This window comes from Solea senegalensis, linkage group LG3, assembly GCF_019176455.1.
Source record: "Solea senegalensis isolate Sse05_10M linkage group LG3, IFAPA_SoseM_1, whole genome shotgun sequence".
In the NCBI taxonomy this organism is placed as follows: domain Eukaryota; kingdom Metazoa; phylum Chordata; class Actinopteri; order Pleuronectiformes; family Soleidae; genus Solea; species Solea senegalensis.
This window is the reverse complement of record NC_058023.1, coordinates 1,203,496-1,221,106: the sequence shown is the minus strand read 5'-3', so window position 1 is coordinate 1,221,106 and position 17,611 is coordinate 1,203,496. Positions and strand designations below refer to the sequence as shown.

Sequence of the window (17,611 nt, the reverse complement as noted above, 5' to 3'; positions counted from 1 at the left end):
AGCCACGTTTTATGTTCATACAAATACGCTGTTGAAAGTATGTCCTCAATGTTGTGATTTTGTTCATGTTCGTGCATTGTTTCATCTTATTTTGGAATATTAATACAAATATGGTTAGTAGTTTACCTTTTAATTTGAAGTCTGTGGGAAAAGAAACAACATCCGGCGGTATGTCTGGTGGCTTAAATACTTTGCGTTAACACTTTTTTAAGTTCTCGTGTAAATCTAGCCAATAATTATGTTATATGTGAATGTTTAAAAAGTCAGGAAAAAGCCACAGCATGTGCTAAACAACCCATAGCGCCCGTCTGTTGTCATACTTTTATTTTGAAAATAGGAAACGCAGGGTGAGACTTCAGGAAACGGGTGCTTGCGTGCTAATAGCGCATGTTAGCCACGAAATTAAACAACATAAGAAATCGCCTGTTGTTCTTGCGTCACTACATTTATCTCACACCAATGGAAGATCTTGAGTCAAGAGAGAAAACGAACGGTAGACAAATGAATGTTCGCCTCCGCTGCTTTTTAAAGCAGGTTGAGTTTGTGTTAGCCAGACAGTTAGCCGGGTCCGTCTATTTAAAGTAGTCGTGCATAAACCGTGTGTCTGTTGGTGTCGTCTTTTATTCACCATGTTGTAAACGTGGTTACATTTTTATTATTCTCGACCCAAAGCACAGCAGCAGATACTGAAACAGGGAGAAAATATAAACACTGGTTTACGCAGTAGGTTTATGCGTCGACTTGTGTGTCATTTAGCACATTCTCCCCCCCCCCATTTAGATTTTTGCTCTGTGAAAAAAAAGTATTTTGAATGTATTATTATTATTTTTATTGTTTTTATTTGAATGCTTTGAATTGCATGAGTGTTGTTGAGTTGTACTTCAAGTAGTGTCTCTGAGTCAAAGGCTCACTGCTGCCCTCTAAAGTCCACCTTCTACGTCACACGGTCCTGTTTCAGAGCCAGGCCTCCCTCTTGCCTCTCTTCGCCTCTTGGTGCCCCCGCTGCAGCTCCTGTCTGCTGCCATGTGGCAGCTGGCGAAGCAGAAGGATGTGACGAGTTATGAGAAGCTGCAGGAGTTTGTGTTTATGGTGACGGAGGCAGTTCCCGGGCTCATCAACCACAGACAGAGAGCCCAGCTCGTTCTGGGTCTGAGAGCAAGGGTAAGGCACAACCTGCTGATATGGTGACATGGTGATTCTTGTCTTATAAACACACTGACATTTGTTCATGTTACAGTTGGTTCTGGAGCTTTGCAAAGGATCAGCACGAGGTTCTGTAGACTCTCAACTGATCCAGAGCCACTTGGACCGACTCCCCATAACCTCTGCAAACACAGAAGTGAGTACTTTACAGGTCCAGTGTGACAATCTGTATGTTTGCCAGTATAAATGTATAGTCACTTCAACACGGAGACAGAGGAGCCATTTATTACAGTGTCAATTACATTCTCACAAACTCCATGTGTTGCAGTGCAGGGATGCAGAGGTGAAAACCACAGAGTACACGTTCATAGCACTTGTTCGGAGCCTCCTCAAAGATCCTGTGGAGAGAGCGTACTTCTTCCAGGTCAGACACATTTCAACAGTTCATCTCTGGGCTTAGATAAGCACACGTACGCTAACCTCCTCGCCTCTCGTAGGAGATTTTCCCAGTGGAATACGGGCCTCAGTATGACGCAGCTCTACATGTCTTATTATGGGAGTTGCTCTCAAAACTGGAAAAGCTGTTGCCGGTACCGGACCTTAAACAGGTAGCAGTCCATCTGAGTGTTGGATGTTTGTTTGACCTCTGCAAAGTGTTTACTGAAGAGCAGCTGTGCTGTGGTTCCAGACGGCGGCGTGGCTCGGTTCTGCTCCCTCTGTCTTAGAGGAATGTGTTCAGACTTCAGACTTCAGACCTCAGGAGCTGGACTCCACCTTCCAACACTACAAGAGCTCCGGACTGTTGAAAGTGCCGCGTAAGTCCAACTGAGATCAACAGTTCAATCGCAGAGCAGATGTTTCAAAGGCAATAACAACAACAATAATAATAACAGTAATAACTATCAGTTGTGAATATTATGATTTTTGTGAACATATGTAATCCTCAGTGTTTCATGTAAAGTACGATTATTTTATTTCTCTTTAACGCACTTTAGATTGCTTTATGTCTGGATGACGCTATATTTAAATAAATCTTCATGCTTTGCAGTCACATGATATCATGACAAAGACTTTCCATGGAATCACCTGACATATTTACTTTATTTAGAATCAAGTAATCGAGTGATTTTTATATTTTGCATTCATTCTTATCAAGAGAGATTATCCAGCCTCATATGCTTGTAAATGAAAAAAAGAGTGATTCTAACGTGGCAGCAGAGCTTTAAAATGTAATAATAAGGTTAGAATGAATGTGTCTGGAAGTATCAGACGTCTGTTTGCCTCCATTGAATATTTTTTGCTCTTTTTGCAGATGGGCCTTCATCCACCATCGGCAGCTGCATCATGTCGGCTTTGTCCATCCCTCCCTCACAAAAGACAAGCGTCTCCATGGGATTGGAGTCCATCCATAACTACGCTAACGTGACTTTAGCAGAAGTGGACCGGTACAGCGTCGCGAGCGTCTACACCGAGGTGGAAGCCGGAGCGTCTGACGCGATGGAGTCGGCTGAGCTCCAGGTTCACACAGATTTCTACGAGGAGGAGATCGTGGCTGTGAGTGTGGATCCCGTCGGCGATGACGAGGGTGTGAGCTCCAGAGCGGAGGACGCGAGTGAAACTGTGGATGTTGAAAAAGCACTGGAGACTCTGACAAAGACTTTTGCTCTCAGGAAGGAGAGCCTCGGTCAAGATGTGCTGACAGGAAAGAGCAGTGACCAGTTTGTTTCTGTAGACGCCGCAGATGACGGGAAAACTCATGACGACACAGAAACCATTGAAGGAATGAAGGAGAATCTGGAGGCTGGAGACACAGAGAGCTGCATCATCTCCTCTGCCACAGAAGTGAAGGCTCGCCATGAATCCTCCACAGATGTCAACAGAACTGAACCTCTGTGGACGAGTTCGGCTAACGTCCGCAGATCCTCTCGTCTCCACATGAAGACGCCGTCGAGTTGTCGGGGGATACGCGCGTTCAAGACGCTGCCAGAGGAAATCGCACCGGAACCAACAATGTACGCAAATCCTGATTTTGGTCTCGTGATTCTTTGATTCTGACCTGTTTATCTTTAATTAAGTCATCACATTAGAACATAAATGTGTAACATTAACAACATATACAGCTGTCTCTACTTTAAATAGAGCAAATACTTTATTAATAATAATAATAATAATAATAATACAAATGGCTTTTGTTGACTTGATAAAGTGAAGAAACAGCAGACCTCATATTTGAATCATTACTAGTGTATTTATTTGATTGACAGAGCTGTTGTCTTTGTCAGTGCAACATCATTTCCATCTTTCTTCTGCTGCATGAAGTCTTTAAATGAGAAATATTAAGGATTATTCTTTTGTTTTTCACCAGGAGCAAAGGGTTCTTATCCGTCGCCTCCTCTGTGATCGCGATCAAAGGACGGGACAAAGGTGAGACTTTTGACATGAAGATGAAAAACCACCTCTTCACTCATTATAGGTGTTAGAAAAAGGACAAATGACAGAACTGTGTTGGTTTTATCAGTAAACGCCACTTTATTTAAACATGAGTTAGAGCTGACTCCTGCTGTGAGGCTGCAGTAGCACTCACAGAGAGAGGGGGGGCGACAGAGAGCAGAACTAACCCTGATTATTCTGTTTATTAAACAGGAAACAGGAAGTTTGTGTGTGTTTTCAGCTCAGAGAACATTTCGAATTGTTCTTGGTCAGTTCAAACACTTGATGCCTTGAAAGCCGTGTCATTGTTTCCTTGTGTTTGCAGGTGATTCAGATGAAATGACCTCCTTCATCTTCACCTGTTCTCAGTGTCTCTTCCACAGCGCTGATGAAAGCAGCCCTCCTCACTTCCACATGCAGAGCGTTCCCACAGAGGAGTACAGGACTCTCTCGCGAGCTGGATTTACTCCGTGTCCTCGCAGCACTGATGAAATATTCACGTCCATTAAACTTTTCCCCAACGCAAACCCAGCGCTGTCGTGTGACGACAGAAGCAAAGTAAACGACGGTCAGTCACTGAGCAGACGGAAGGCTCTCACGTGTGAGACGTGCAGTAAGACGTTCACCCGCACGTCAGACGTCCGCAGACACCAGCTCACGCACACGGGAGAGAGACCGTTCCATTGTTCCAGGTGTGAGCGAACGTTCCAGCACTCGTGGGACCTGACCAAGCACGAGAGCAAAGATCACGGCGCGGCCATTTCCTTCTCCTGCCCGCTGTGCCGCAGCGCCTTCGCCAACCTCCGCGCGTTGACCGTGCACCACAAGAAGACTCACTCTGAGGAGAGCCAGCTGCCGCACATCTGCTCCATCTGCAGCCAGAGCTTTGCCACTTCCTCTGAGCTGCTCGAGCACAGGAAGTCCCACGTGAGCAACAAGCGCTACATCTGCCAGCAGTGCGGCGAGGGCTTCGACTCCCTGCTCTCGCGCTCGCAGCACCGGCAGACACACCGGGTCAAGCATCAGTTCAAGTGTCCACATTGTGACAAGACCTTCACTCGAAGGTCTGACGTGAAGAGACATCTGTCCACTCACACCGGGGAGTGTCCTTACCAGTGCGAGCAGTGCAACAAACGCTTCTCCCTCCACTTCATGCTCATGAAACACCTCCGCGTCCACAGCGGTGAGCGTCCGTTCCAGTGCTCCCACTGTCCAAAGAGGTTCACGCTGGTGTCGGTGCTGGCCAGACACGAGCGCATGCACACCGGGGACAAACCGTTCCTCTGCTCCCAGTGTGGCAAAGGTTTTCTGTCGCGAGGGGAACTGTCCAAACACCACCGCTCACACGTGGACGACAGACCTTTCTCCTGCCCTCAGTGCGACAAACGCTTCAAGAGCAAGAAAACGCAGCGGGAGCACATCGTGTCGCACAGCGGCGCTCGCCCGTACCCCTGCACCTACTGCGGCAAAGGCTTCACCAAACCGTACGCGCTGACCAGACACAACCTCATTCACACAGGAGAGAGGCCGTTCCCCTGCGGACACTGCGACAAGTCCTTCCTCACGCTCAGCGAGGCTCAGCTGCACCAGAGGATCCACACGGGCGAGCGGCCGTATCCCTGCACCGTCTGTCAACTGAGATTTAAGAGCTCGTCAGAGCTGGCGCGACACAGACGCAGCCACGCGGCGCCAAAGACGCCGAAGACGCGCTGCGAGCGCTGCATGAAGACATTCACGTCCAACGCCAAGCTGAAGAAACACATGGAGACGCACAGGGAGGAGGACAGAGCAGTTCAGTCTGTGGAAGCAGATCTGTGAGCAAATGACACTGACGCTGTATTTTTACTTCACGAGAGAACATTTCTGTAGATCTGTGAGAAACTGAGTTTGAAAGATTCCTAAGACATGGTTAGGACAGAACCATGTGGTTTTATGTCAGCAGTTCTACTTTGAAATGGAGAAATAAATTCATATGCAACCATGTATGAAGAAAAACTAACAGTGGTTTGTGTGTGTTTGCATTCAGGTTTAAATCCAAACATGGATCTGAACTGAATTCAATAACTAAGCTCGCTCTCATTTAAGAAACAGCAAAGAAAACATCTTCACTGTCACGATTTAAAAACAAGAAAATCATTGAAAAACCGCAAGACGAGAGCAAAACGCGTGAAATGATAAAGATGAAACTGATGACTCGGTGAATTTAAGGATCAAATCTGTAGATTTTAAGCTTTATGGTTTAATGGCTTTAAAAAGATTACAGTAAACGTGAAGTGGGGGAAAAGTTTCAGCGATAAAAGACAAACCCGTGTCTCATTATTATTATTATTATTATTATTATTATTCCAATGCCACTTCAGTCGAGCACGATTACATTTCCTGACAAAGACGAGACGACAGAGAAACAGTTTTACTGCTCAAAGTTTCTTCTTTTATGTGTGTGTGTGTATCAAACTTAAGAGCTCTGTGAGCAAAGATTAACCATGAGAATCACATAATGTCATTTGCTGTGCAGACACCAGCTGTCTGCAGTAAACTCCACCGTCTTGTCACCATCATATTAATAATATAAGATGCTTTCATCTCCCTGTCTAATTGTTTTGGGGGGTTTTTTATTGAACTGTTCTCTGCATCTATAATGTGAGAGGAGTTTTTACGCCCGTCTGTCTGAGCGTCCCTCTCTCTGCCATCGTATCACTATTACGGGTGTCCCATAATAAAAGAGTCATTTTAGTGTTTAATTAGCGGAGAAGCTTTATTTATGGGAGGGAAGCCAGTGGCTGAGCAGAAAACGCTGAAATAAAACACCAACGTTCGCTGACTCTGAACTGCATTTCTATATTTAGCGTGACTCATATTTTTATGGCTGCTTTCATCAGGTTGTTCAACAAAAAAAAAAAATCCAAAATACAGGAAGCAGAAACAGGTTTTATTATTAATGAGATAATGAGTGAACTAATAAATACAAATGACAGATAATAATTAATCAATGAAGTCGTTAACACAGAGAAAGTTGGACAAAAAATAAATCCATCATTTCTCTCACAAATGATCCAAACTTTGCCTCCACACCGAGAGAGGGAGTGCACGGCCAGACTCTGACTCCGTCCGCCTTCACCGGAGCAAAGGGGCGACTGTCGGCGCGCAGACGTCTGCCCGTGAGCGTCAGTCATCTGGAGAGCTGGTGACCATGCAGGTGGAAAGAACACCCCTGAAAGTAAACAGATAAATAGGGTGGAACCACGGGGGCTGCGGCGGCAGATAACGGCTCCACGCAGCACCCGTCAGCAAGATTTACTGCCCCGCCGGCGTTGGATGTGGTGGCGGTGGGTTATTAACGTGTCATAAAGAAGCAGGAGGGGGATTGTGTGTTGCAGGGGGACAAGAGTGAAAGAATCGAGAGGGGGAGAGTGTGTGTGAGAGAGAGAGAGAGAGGGGAGTAGATAAAGCCGAAACCATGAGCTCCGCGCTGCCATACAACTCGCTGTCAGCTCGACCGAGTCCCAGCAGACGAGCCTTGGACTGGGAGCGTGAGCAGTTAGCCGTGCGAAGACTGTCCTCTCCTCGGGGTCTTGACCTGCTTACTCCTCCTCCTCCTCCTCCTCCTCTTCCTCGTCGACCCTCTGCCATCCCTGGCTACCTGTTGTCACCATACCAAGAGCAGGAGGGGCAGCTCCAGCAGCAGCAGCAGCGTCTTTCCTTGTCCGTGTGCTCAGAGGCCTCCCTGGCGCCCCCTCCACCTCCACCTGTGGTTGCTGCCCCGCCCTGCTGCCGCCCAGTGGGAGTCATGCACCTCCTGCGCCTGGGTCTCCTGGCCTTCAGCTGCCTCTTCTGGGCGGCCGGCTTGGCCCTCTTCACCTTGGGCGTGTGGGCTCAAATCTCACTGGCAGACTACATGCTGCTGTCTGCCAATCGCTACCCAAACGCTCCACTCATCCTTCTGTCCACAGGTGCCGCCGTCACCACCTGGGGTTTCCTGGGTTGTCTGGGTGTTGCTGCAAACCTGCCCTGCGTGCTGAGGGCATATGGGTTCTTTCAGCTTGCTGCACTCATAGCCGGTTTGGCAGCCGGACTCTCGGGCCTCTTCTACCGTGAAGATATTGCCGGAGGATTTCGCAGTGGCTTATTGCGAGCGGTGGCCGGCTACACAGAGGACGAAGGCCGTGCCGATGCCCTAGACAGCCTGCAGAGGGCCCTGGAGTGTTGTGGAGCTGAGGGTTGGCGTGACTGGCTCACGTCAGATTGGGCCTCCCAGCATATGATCTTCCTGCCAAATGAGAACGGCACCTCGGTGTCCCTGCCGGACAGCTGCTGTATCAAGCGCAAGGGTTGCAAGAATCGACCGCTTGTGACAGACGACGGCGAGGGAGTCGGTTCTGCAGGAATCCATCCACACGGCTGCTTCCGCAAAGTCTTCAGTTTGGTCAACGACAACGTCTTCCATATTGCAGCCACTGTGTTGGGATTAGCCTTCACCCAGATTGGAGGCATTGCCCTGGCTTGTCTGCTTGCCAACAAACTAGCGCCGAGGCAACATCGTCGTGTCGTGGCACATTAGTGGACTGACCTAACTGTAAATGATTACGATTGATGAATGACCACCACCTTCTAAGAGTAATAGAGTTGCAAAGTTGGAGGAGTTGTTTGGGGGCATCTAGGACAACTTGGGGCAATAGTTCTGTTTATTATCTGACATCTGTAAATGACTGTCTTTGGTTCTGGGTGGTGGAGGAAACTCCTCACACTTTGCAGCTCTTGGACACTCGCGGTTTGCATGTCTCTCTTTTCTAATGTTAAAAAAAAAACCAAGTATTGATTTAAATGACCACGATGGAAAGACAGCTACAGTGGACCACGGTCTATAAGTACGCTTTCTTGGAGCCATCCTATTGTCTTATTGTCATCTCAAAAACTATGGGTTTGAGCTCAAAGACATTAGTCACGTTCTTGTGGTCTCATAGTTTGGACTTGCATCATCTTAGCATCCATAGGTGTTGAGGTGCAGTCAGGTGCATGTTGTTGGCGCAGAGTTATCCTGCTCTCAGTTCTTTATTATCGAGATCGTAACATGGAGTTCAATGCTCACACATTCTGCCTTATACACAACTCTCCAACACCTGCTTCACCTCAGGGATCCTGCTGATGTCTTATATGATTCATGGCTTTCATTTCATCTGAGTATTTTTATGCTTTTCTTTCTTTCATACTACAAATCTGCCATTATAGATAGATATATATATATATACTGTAGGTATATCCACTTACCTACAGTGTATTACCTACAGTGCATTTGCAGGCACGCAAGTCTTTACAGAAGGAGGAGATGTTCTATTCTTTTTCTGTATGATTTAGATCCAGAAATATGTAAATACTGGCATGAATGTATAATGTTTATATGGAGAGGGTTTTTCCTCATGTAATAGATGTTTCTCTCTCCACTGAATGCACAGGAATGTTCACCAGCAGATGTTTAGTCTGGCTGTGTTCAGCAGGTGTTTGTTCACTTTTTCCTTCATAAGAACTTCACTTTGCTCGAGTGCTGCTGTAGATACAAGGCTTATTATGGTCTGTGCTCAGGTTTTCTTTCATTGTTCAGCTTGAGTTTATAATCTCTGAAGCACAAGCTTAACTTACCTAATTGTTATGAATGATGTGTCCCAATCCCATTAGCAGGAACCGTAGCATTAGCCAGCCATTAGCAACTTCCTTGAATTTCTTTATCAAAAAAAACGTCCGTTCAAAGTAAGTGGTCGACATACAGGGAGAATTATTCTGCTAATGTTTTGTTGAAGGTTAAATTTAATGTTTGAAGCTAAAGGTGTTTAAGCTAGGCCAGTTAGCTAAGCCTAGCTTAAAGGCTGAGCTTTGTCCTCTTCGTGTATTTTGGACAAAGCTAATCTTTGCTGGATGTAGCTTCAAGAAAAAGGCAAAAACCGCACAGAGAACCAATCTTTTCCACTGCTTCTTTGCAAACATGTCATTATTTTTGACTACTTATTCTAAAGAATATACAAGTGGTTTTCCCCATGTATTTAGCATTTAAATGACGGCTTCTCATCATCATACGGATATAGAAGCTGTGACACACGTATCATTTCATATTAGTCGGTAATGTAACTCCATTCTAATGATTACAACAGTGCAACCAAGCATGAATGAAACTGTAAACTACAACTATAAACTATAAAGAAATCTTTGCCTCATTACTATGATATTGATTGAACCCTGGGAATGTGGAGGTCTGCTGCTCGCTGTGATGTAATAGTGTGTCTATATGGATATTAAACTTGCTGTGAAAAGAGCTTTTCTTTATGAAGTTATTACCTCAGTTATTGTGTTTTACTGGTCGTGGAACAAACACTCGATGCTCACATGAGGCCTCTGGCCGTGTAATTCACACTCATGGCTGTAAGTGAATGACAGCCGATACAGCGGTGATTAAACGATTCGTTCACATGGAAGAGAAAACCCTGCGGCGGCGTCCTCTGCTCACACTGATCATATGAAGTGAACATCAAACATGGGTCTCAATAAACCAACGTTAAATCCTACGCACATACGTCCATGTCGACAGATTTTGTTCTGTGGCCTCTGAACAACCACGACCATTTTCATGACCTAATTATGGTATTGATTAACCTACATCAGGCTCTAACGAGGCCTGTGGAGGCTTTCTGTCCCACGGTCCTCGTTTAACCCATTTTTCCTGGGTTTTTCACTTCCATCATATGTTGGAATCAGCTGATTTATACAGTGTTTGTGGTTTTCATCCTCTATAATGAAATCAGCTGTGATGTAAAGTTTAACTTCATCTTTATTAAACCCAGCTCATGTTTGAATAAGTAAGGTTTAACTTCATCTTTATTAAACCGAGCTCATGTTCAGATAAGTAAAGTTTAACTTCATCTTCATTAAACCGAGCTCATGTTTAATAAGTAAAGTTTAACTTCATCTTTATTAAACCGAGCTCATGTTCAGATAAGTAAAGTTTAACTTCATCTTCATTAAACCCTCATGTTTGAACTTCATCTTTCATGTTTGAATACCGAGCTCATGTTCAGATAAGTAAAGTCATGTTCTTCAGATTAAACTTCATCTATTAAACGTGCCTGACGCTCATCTTCATCTTCATTAATCCATGAGCTCAAGTTTGAATAAGTAAAGTTTAACTTCATCTTCATTAAACCGAGCTCATGTTTGAATAAGTAAAGTTTAACTTCATCTTTATTAAACCGAGCTCATAGAGTAAAGTTTAACTGAGCTCATGTTTAAATAAGTTAAGTTTAACTTCATCTTTATTAAACCGAGCTCACATTCAGATAAGTATGTTTTTTATGTGATAATTCTGACTCTGACTGTTTCCATGTCCCTGGACATGTTCTCATGTCATTGTGCTGAAATGAATGTGTAGCTTGAGGGCACGTGCGCTCATGGTGGTTCATGGGCGTGTCCGTAACCTTCTTCTATCAGAACACTGACTGATCTCATTTACTGTGGTTTTAGTTTTTGGGGGATTTTAGATTGCGAAAACACGCTGTTCTGTCACAGCGTGGATCTGAGTGTCTGATGCTTGTGTGTGAGTAAAGTGACGCGCGTGGACTCCAGACTGTCTGCGCTTCATCTGACTCACTGTCGCCTCTGACTGCGCTCTGCGCCACATTCTCCGTCTGCGCCGTCTGCGCCGCAGCAGCTGCGTAAAAGCCGCTGCGTCTGGAGAATGTAGAAACCGAAAAATGGACCTAAAATCCGAACTCCTCAAGTCCATCTGGTACGCGTTCACGTCGCTGGACGTGGAGAAGTGTGGAAAAGTGTCCAAGTCACAGCTGAAGGTAAGCAGGAAACTGACACACACACACACACACACACACACACACTTTATAACGACGTGTTTACGCTGCACTGCATTGACTTCATGTGTACGTCAGTGTAGTTCTACAGTTGTGTGTGTGTGGTATAATAATACTGTCATAATAATAATAACAATAACAATAATATCACGGTAACACCGGGAAATCTATGACAAACAAACTAAATCCCTTTCAGACTCTAAACCTGCTCAGACCAGAGCAAAGTCCAGCTTTTCCTGCGGCTCAGACTGAACCTCTACAGACCTCACAGTCAGGCTGTTGTTGTTGTTTTACAAACTTTATTCTGTCAGTGAGTCCTGTATGATGCTGTCTGTCTGTCTGTCTGTCTGTCTGTCCAGTTCATACATGTTCATACATGAGTCTCCACAGCACAGAAGAATCCAGAGAACGCTGTCCTGACACGCTCACACACTCACACACTCACTGACACTCTTACTCCTCTTGTTTGGCTGCGACAACATTTTCATTTTTGGAATAATAAAGTGATCCACCTAACTATCGACTGACCGACTCTTACTCCTTATCTAACTACTTAACCATTACCTACAGACTATTTACCTAATACTATCTTACCGACTTACCTACCCACCTTCCTTCCTTGCTACCGGCCTTCCTCTTTCCTTACCTAATCTACCTAACCTCCTGCTCACCTGTGTGTTCCTCAGGTGTCACATGACCTGTGTGTTCCTCAGGTGTCACATGACCTGTGTTCCTCAGGTGCTGTCACACCTGTGTTCCCCAGGTGCCGTCACTGTGTGACCACTGTGTGTTCCCCAGGTGCTGTCACATGACCTGTGTGTTGCCGTCACATGACCTGTGTGTTCCTCAGACCTGTGTGTTCCTCAGGTGCTGTCACATGACCTGTGTTCCTCAGGTGTCACATGACCTGTGTGTTCCTCAGGTGCTGTCACATGACCTGTGTGTTCCTCAGGTGCTGTCACATGACCTGTGTGTTCCTCAGGTGCTGTCACATGACCTGTGTTCCTCTGGTGTCACACATGACCTGTGTGTTCCCCAGGTGCTGTCACATGACCTGTGTGTTCCTCAGGTGCTGTCACATGTCTCATGACCTGTGTTCCTCAGGTGCTGTCACATGACCTGTGTGTTCCCGGGTGCTGTCACATGACCTGTGTTCCCTCAGGTGTCACATGACCAGTGTGTTCCAGGTGACCTGTGTGTTGTGTTCCCCAGGTGTCACATGACCTGTGTGTTCCTCAGGTGCTGTCACATGACACTGTGACCTGTGTTCCTCAGGTGTCACATGACCTGTGTGTTCCCTCAGGTGCTGTCACATGACCTGTGTTCCTCAGGTGCTGTCACATGACCCTGTGTGTTCCTCAGGTGCTGTCACATGACCTGTGTGTTCCTCAGGTGCTGTCACATGACCTGTGTGTTCCTCAGGTGTCACATGACCTCCAGGTGTCACATGACCTGTGTGTTCCTGTGGTGTCACATGACCTGTGTGTTCCCAGGTGCTGTCACATGACCTGTGTGTTCCCAGGTGCTGTCCATGACCTGTGTGTTCCCAGGTGTCACATGTGTGTCCTCAGGTGCATCACATGACCTGTGTGTTCCCTCAGGGTGCTGTCACATGACCTGTGTGTTCCCTCAGGTGTCACATGACCTGTGTGTTCCTCAGGTGCTGTCACATGACCTGTGTGTTCCTCAGGTGCTGTCACATGATGTGTGTTCCTGGTGTCACATGACCTGTGTGTTTCAGGTGTGTCACATGACCTGGTGTCCTCAGGTGTCACATGACCTGTGTGTTCCTCAGGTGCTGTCACATGACCTGTGTGTTCCTCTGTGTTGTGTGTTCCTCAGGTGCTGTCACATGACCTGGGTGTTCCCAGGTGTCACATGACCCTGTGTCAGGTGGGCTGTCATGTCCTCAGGTGCTGTCACATGACCTGTGTGTGTCCTCAGGTGCACATCACACATGACCTGTGTGTTCCTCAGGTGCTGTCACATAACCTGTACACGGTGCTGAACATCCCTCACGACCCCGTGGCTCTGGAGGAACACTTCCAGGACGATGACGGCGGCCCGGTGTCTGATCACGGCTACATGCCCTACCTCAACAGATACATCCTGGACAAGGTATTTACACATCAGTCGTTCTCCTCTACTGACCATCCATACTGAACATCCCATAATACTGAGTAACGACGTGATCACTTTTGTCAGGTCAAAGACGGGATGTTCGACAAGGAGAAGTTTGATGACCTGTGCTGGATGATGACGATGAAGAAGAACTACAGGGCGGTGCCACAGCTGCTGTCAGAGAGAAACTGTTTCAAGCTCTTCTGTCTATTCAACTTTCTGTCAGAGGACACGTATCCACTGGAGATGATCCCAGAGGAGGTAAACTCTCAGCTCATGATGAAGACGAGGTCAACTTCAGCTAAAAAATGTTGATCAGTGTTCGTCAAACCTGGAAATGACGATGTTCTCAAATGTCTTGTTTTGTCCACAAACCAAAATGATTCACTTTGAATGATTTCTTTGTTCTCCAGAGCAAAGAAATGAAGAAAATATTCACATTTAAGAAGTTTAAATGAAACATGAAAAAAGCTTCAAACCGATGAAAGGATTATCAAAATAGTTTAGTGATCGATTATTAGTCGATGAATTGTTTCAGCTCGACTTTTAACTTTAACATTCAGATGAAATAAAGACAGAGGAATGAAACACTTCAGTCGTCAGTAGCTGAACTGAGATGATTGAGAAGCTTCAGAGACATTTTCATGTCACTGTCGTCGTCTAATTGTGAGAACTACGTGAAGTAGACTGTATCTCACAGCAGAGCAAAGAGTCCGTTAATGAGTCTCTTCCTTCCTGCACTTCCTCCATAATGCTTGTGGTTTCCTCGCGACAGACCAAAATAAACTCCCTCTGTGAAGAAGACTGTGACAGAACTGTGTCTGTTCATGCAGGTGGAATATCTGCTGAAGAAGATCTCCACAGCCATGAACGTGGAGTGGGACGGGAAGCTGCTGGACGACGTGATGTCCCAGTGTGCCACAGTGGAGGACGGAATGTCTCTGTGGACGTTCCTGGAGCACGTGAACGCACGGCGGCTGCTGAAGGTGCCGAGCGCCGAGGCCTTCACCTTGGCTCTGAACGACGTCTTTCTGGAGATGTATCACGGCGTGTTAAAGAGGGTGAGCTCGGCCCCGCGGGAGCTCACCATCATCTGTGTGTGAACGCTCTTCTGTTTCTAACGCTGACTTCTGTTTCAAGGGTTACATGTGGAAGAAGGGGCATCTGCGCAGGAACTGGACCGAGCGCTGGTTTGTGCTGAAGCCTCAGTCCATGGAGTACTACGTCAGCGAGGACATGAAAGACAAGAAGGGAGAAATCCTGCTGGACAAGAGCTGTGTCATCGAGGTAGGTGTGGACACATCACTGTCTCATCACTGTCTGTGGACGAGTCTCTGAGTCTCACTGTCACTCGTCTGTGTTCAGACTCTCGCAGACAGGGACGGCAAACGCTGTCTCTTCTGTGTGAAAACTCACAACAAAGCGTTTGAGATGAGCGCGGTGGACCAGAGGCAGAAGGTGGAGTGGACTCAAGGTGCAGTATCGTCTTTTATTATTGTTATTATTCTCTCATGTCATGGTCCTGTGAGCGTTAGCGTGTCTCGTGTCTCGTGTCTCGTGTCTTTTAAGCTGTGATGTTTTCTTTGTCTATCTTTATTATGTGATGTGTGGAGGTCACACGTTCTCCCCGTGTGTGCGTGTGTTTCCTCCCACAGTCCAGAAACATGGATCAGGTCTGAAGTGACAGCAGGTGTGAGAGTGAATGCCTGTGATGTCAGACGGTGAATGAATGAATGTTGTGAGTGTTACTGTGTTCAGTTTCAGGATTAAACATGAGACAGATTATAGTAAAAAGAAGCTCAGGTGTAAATCATTGCCAGTTCCTCTCTGTCCTCGCTCACATGACCGTGATTGATGGGTAAAAAGATGAAAGAGCTCGTCCTGTTGTTTCATGAGATGATGCAGCAGCATGGTGTTAAACTCAGAACCATGAGATGTTCCATCACATGTTCTCCTCACTCTCAGCTCTGCAGACCGCGCTCCGTCTCCAGCACGAGGGCAAGTCCTCACTTCACCACGACCTCAAACTGAAGCGACGCGCGCAGCGTCAGAACAGCCAGCGCGAGCCGAGCCGCGGCAGCCAATCAGACGAGGCCTACGACCACCAGCTGGACAAGCTGGAGAAGGAGAGAGACCGACAGGATCTGGAGATCGAAAGCATCATCCAGGTGAGAGCGGACAAGCTTTCCTGCAACAAACACGCGTGTTCTTCATGTGACCATTCATCCGTGTTTCACAGCAAGCGCGAGAGTCAGAAACCCTGAGGAGAGAGGCTGAGGAGAAGGAGAGGAGGAGGCAGAGGGAGGTGCAGATGGAGCTGGAGAGACAGCTGAAGGAGGCTGAGATGGTAAAATCACACATTCACACCTTCTCACTGACTCTGATCTGAGAACAACGTGAAAACATTGACATTATAAAATTCACTGGTTTTTAGTGGAGAAAACGCTTTTGACTCCTGAAGATTTAAGAAGAGTGTGTGTGTGTGTGTGTGTGTGTGTGCGCGTGTGTGCGCACGTGCATGTGTGTGTGTGTGCGTGTCCAGTTGAGAGACAGCATGCAGGCTAAGATGCAGGTGAAGGAAAAGGAGTCTGAGGAGCAGAAGAAGAGGATTCAGGAGCTGGAGCTGACGCAGCAGAAACTGGAAGCTGCTCTCAACATGGAGATCCAGGCTCGACTGGAGGAGGAGCGAGCCAGACAGGAGCTGGAGAGGTGAGACACGGCCAAGGGGTGAGACACGGTACATCACCGCTGCATGAAACTGCTGTGACGTGTTTTTATACGACACACACACACACACACACACACACTGGTGACGAGCAGAGCTGTGAGCTTGTCTGACGTGATGATGTCATGAGCAGCACATTGTGTTTCTATGATTTTTAAGCAAATTTATGGATCTTTGTTTGCGACGGACACTGGAGACAATGACATCACCACACGTGTAAGTCTGTGTTCAGATTTGACCTTTGAACCTTTGACCTGACGTGTGGCCCACCTTCCCTGAGCATGCACACGCCCCTGCACACGCCCTCACTGTTCACCCCGCGTGTGTGATATTCTGCTTCAGAAAGCAAACACACACAGAGACGATGTCCTCTCACTCTCTCTGTCCAGGCTGCTGCAGGCTGAGGAGGAGAAGAAGCAGCAGTTCCAGCTCCTGAAGGAGCAGCAGGAGGCGCTGCAGAGCCTCAGCACCAAGCAGGAGGCCTCAGAGCAGAGCGCGGCGGGCAGAGACACGCCCTCGGCGCTCTTCTCAGCCACCCAGGAGCTGCAGGACCTGCAGGCGTCTCGCCAGAGGAGCCACCAGCACTTGGAGGTAAGAGCCACGCCCTGTGTGTGTGTGTGTGTGTGTGTGTGTGTGTGATATGACATGTTTCTGCTTTCAGGAGGTTCAGGAGAAGCTGAGGAACGCCAGTCAACACGTGAGACACTGGAACGTCCAGCTGAACCGACTGATGACGCCCATCACTCCTGGAGGTGAAGTGTTCACACACACACACACATAAATAAAGATATTAAAGACGTCTCAGTGAGACATGAAACATGAACCATGGAAACATGAACCATGGAAACATGAACCATGGAAACATGGAACCATGGAAACATGAACCATGGAACCATGAACCATGGAAACATGAACCATGGAAACATGAACCTCACAATCTCTTCGCTTGTCTTTTTCTCGCAGAGCGCATACAACAACGTCCATCGGTGAGAGAACACTGTCCTGAACGAGAAGGAGCACTGGCGAGTAACGAGTTCATCTCCAAGTTCAAGAACCGGGCCAATGAGGAGAGAGCGAGGGCGGAGGACGAGCGGACGGTGGAGACGCAGCTGGAGGACACTCACCTGTCCGTCAGAGCGCTCGAACCCAACGGACAAATGTGACAAAGCAGAGTTTTAAAGGGTTGTTTGTGTAAGACAGCGTGGACATCAGTCGAGTTTTGTACAATAAAACACGATCAGTGAGCGATGACAGTTTATTTGAACAAATCATTTACTAACAAATGTTAACAAATAAAGAAAATGTGCAGGAGTGAAATCTGTCGTCGAGTCGCTTCATTTCAAGT

At 46.9% G+C, this 17,611-nt stretch overlaps 3 protein-coding genes across 3 annotated transcripts; all 3 read left to right on the top strand.

Annotated features, from left to right (window-relative positions):
* The first annotated feature begins 110 nt into the window (after positions 1 to 110).
* On the top strand, positions 111 to 5,572 carry LOC122765966 (zinc finger protein 184-like). The gene is made up of 9 exons (XM_044020489.1): positions 111 to 168; positions 959 to 1,161; positions 1,238 to 1,339; positions 1,472 to 1,567; positions 1,641 to 1,751; positions 1,832 to 1,958; positions 2,456 to 3,155; positions 3,509 to 3,567; positions 3,899 to 5,572. Exons 1-9 carry the CDS (start codon positions 111 to 113, stop codon positions 5,389 to 5,391), a joined length of 2,949 nt encoding a protein of 982 aa, XP_043876424.1. The 3' UTR covers positions 5,392 to 5,572.
* Positions 5,573 to 6,512: 940 nt separating this feature from the next.
* LOC122767155 (tetraspanin-7-like) lies at positions 6,513 to 9,596 on the top strand. The gene has a single exon (XM_044022540.1). The coding sequence runs from the start codon at positions 7,031 to 7,033 to the stop codon at positions 8,129 to 8,131; it is 1,101 nt and encodes a 366-aa protein (XP_043878475.1). The 5' UTR covers positions 6,513 to 7,030; the 3' UTR covers positions 8,132 to 9,596.
* Positions 9,597 to 11,045: 1,449 nt separating this feature from the next.
* def6c (DEF6 guanine nucleotide exchange factor c) lies at positions 11,046 to 17,583 on the top strand. Its single transcript, XM_044022766.1, has 12 exons — positions 11,046 to 11,402; positions 13,398 to 13,538; positions 13,626 to 13,802; positions 14,375 to 14,602; positions 14,682 to 14,828; positions 14,907 to 15,015; positions 15,507 to 15,709; positions 15,781 to 15,888; positions 16,084 to 16,250; positions 16,656 to 16,857; positions 16,928 to 17,018; positions 17,230 to 17,583. The coding sequence occupies exons 1-12, from the start codon at positions 11,307 to 11,309 to the stop codon at positions 17,427 to 17,429; spliced, it is 1,869 nt and encodes a 622-aa protein (XP_043878701.1). The 5' UTR covers positions 11,046 to 11,306; the 3' UTR covers positions 17,430 to 17,583.
* Positions 17,584 to 17,611: the final 28 nt, after the last annotated feature.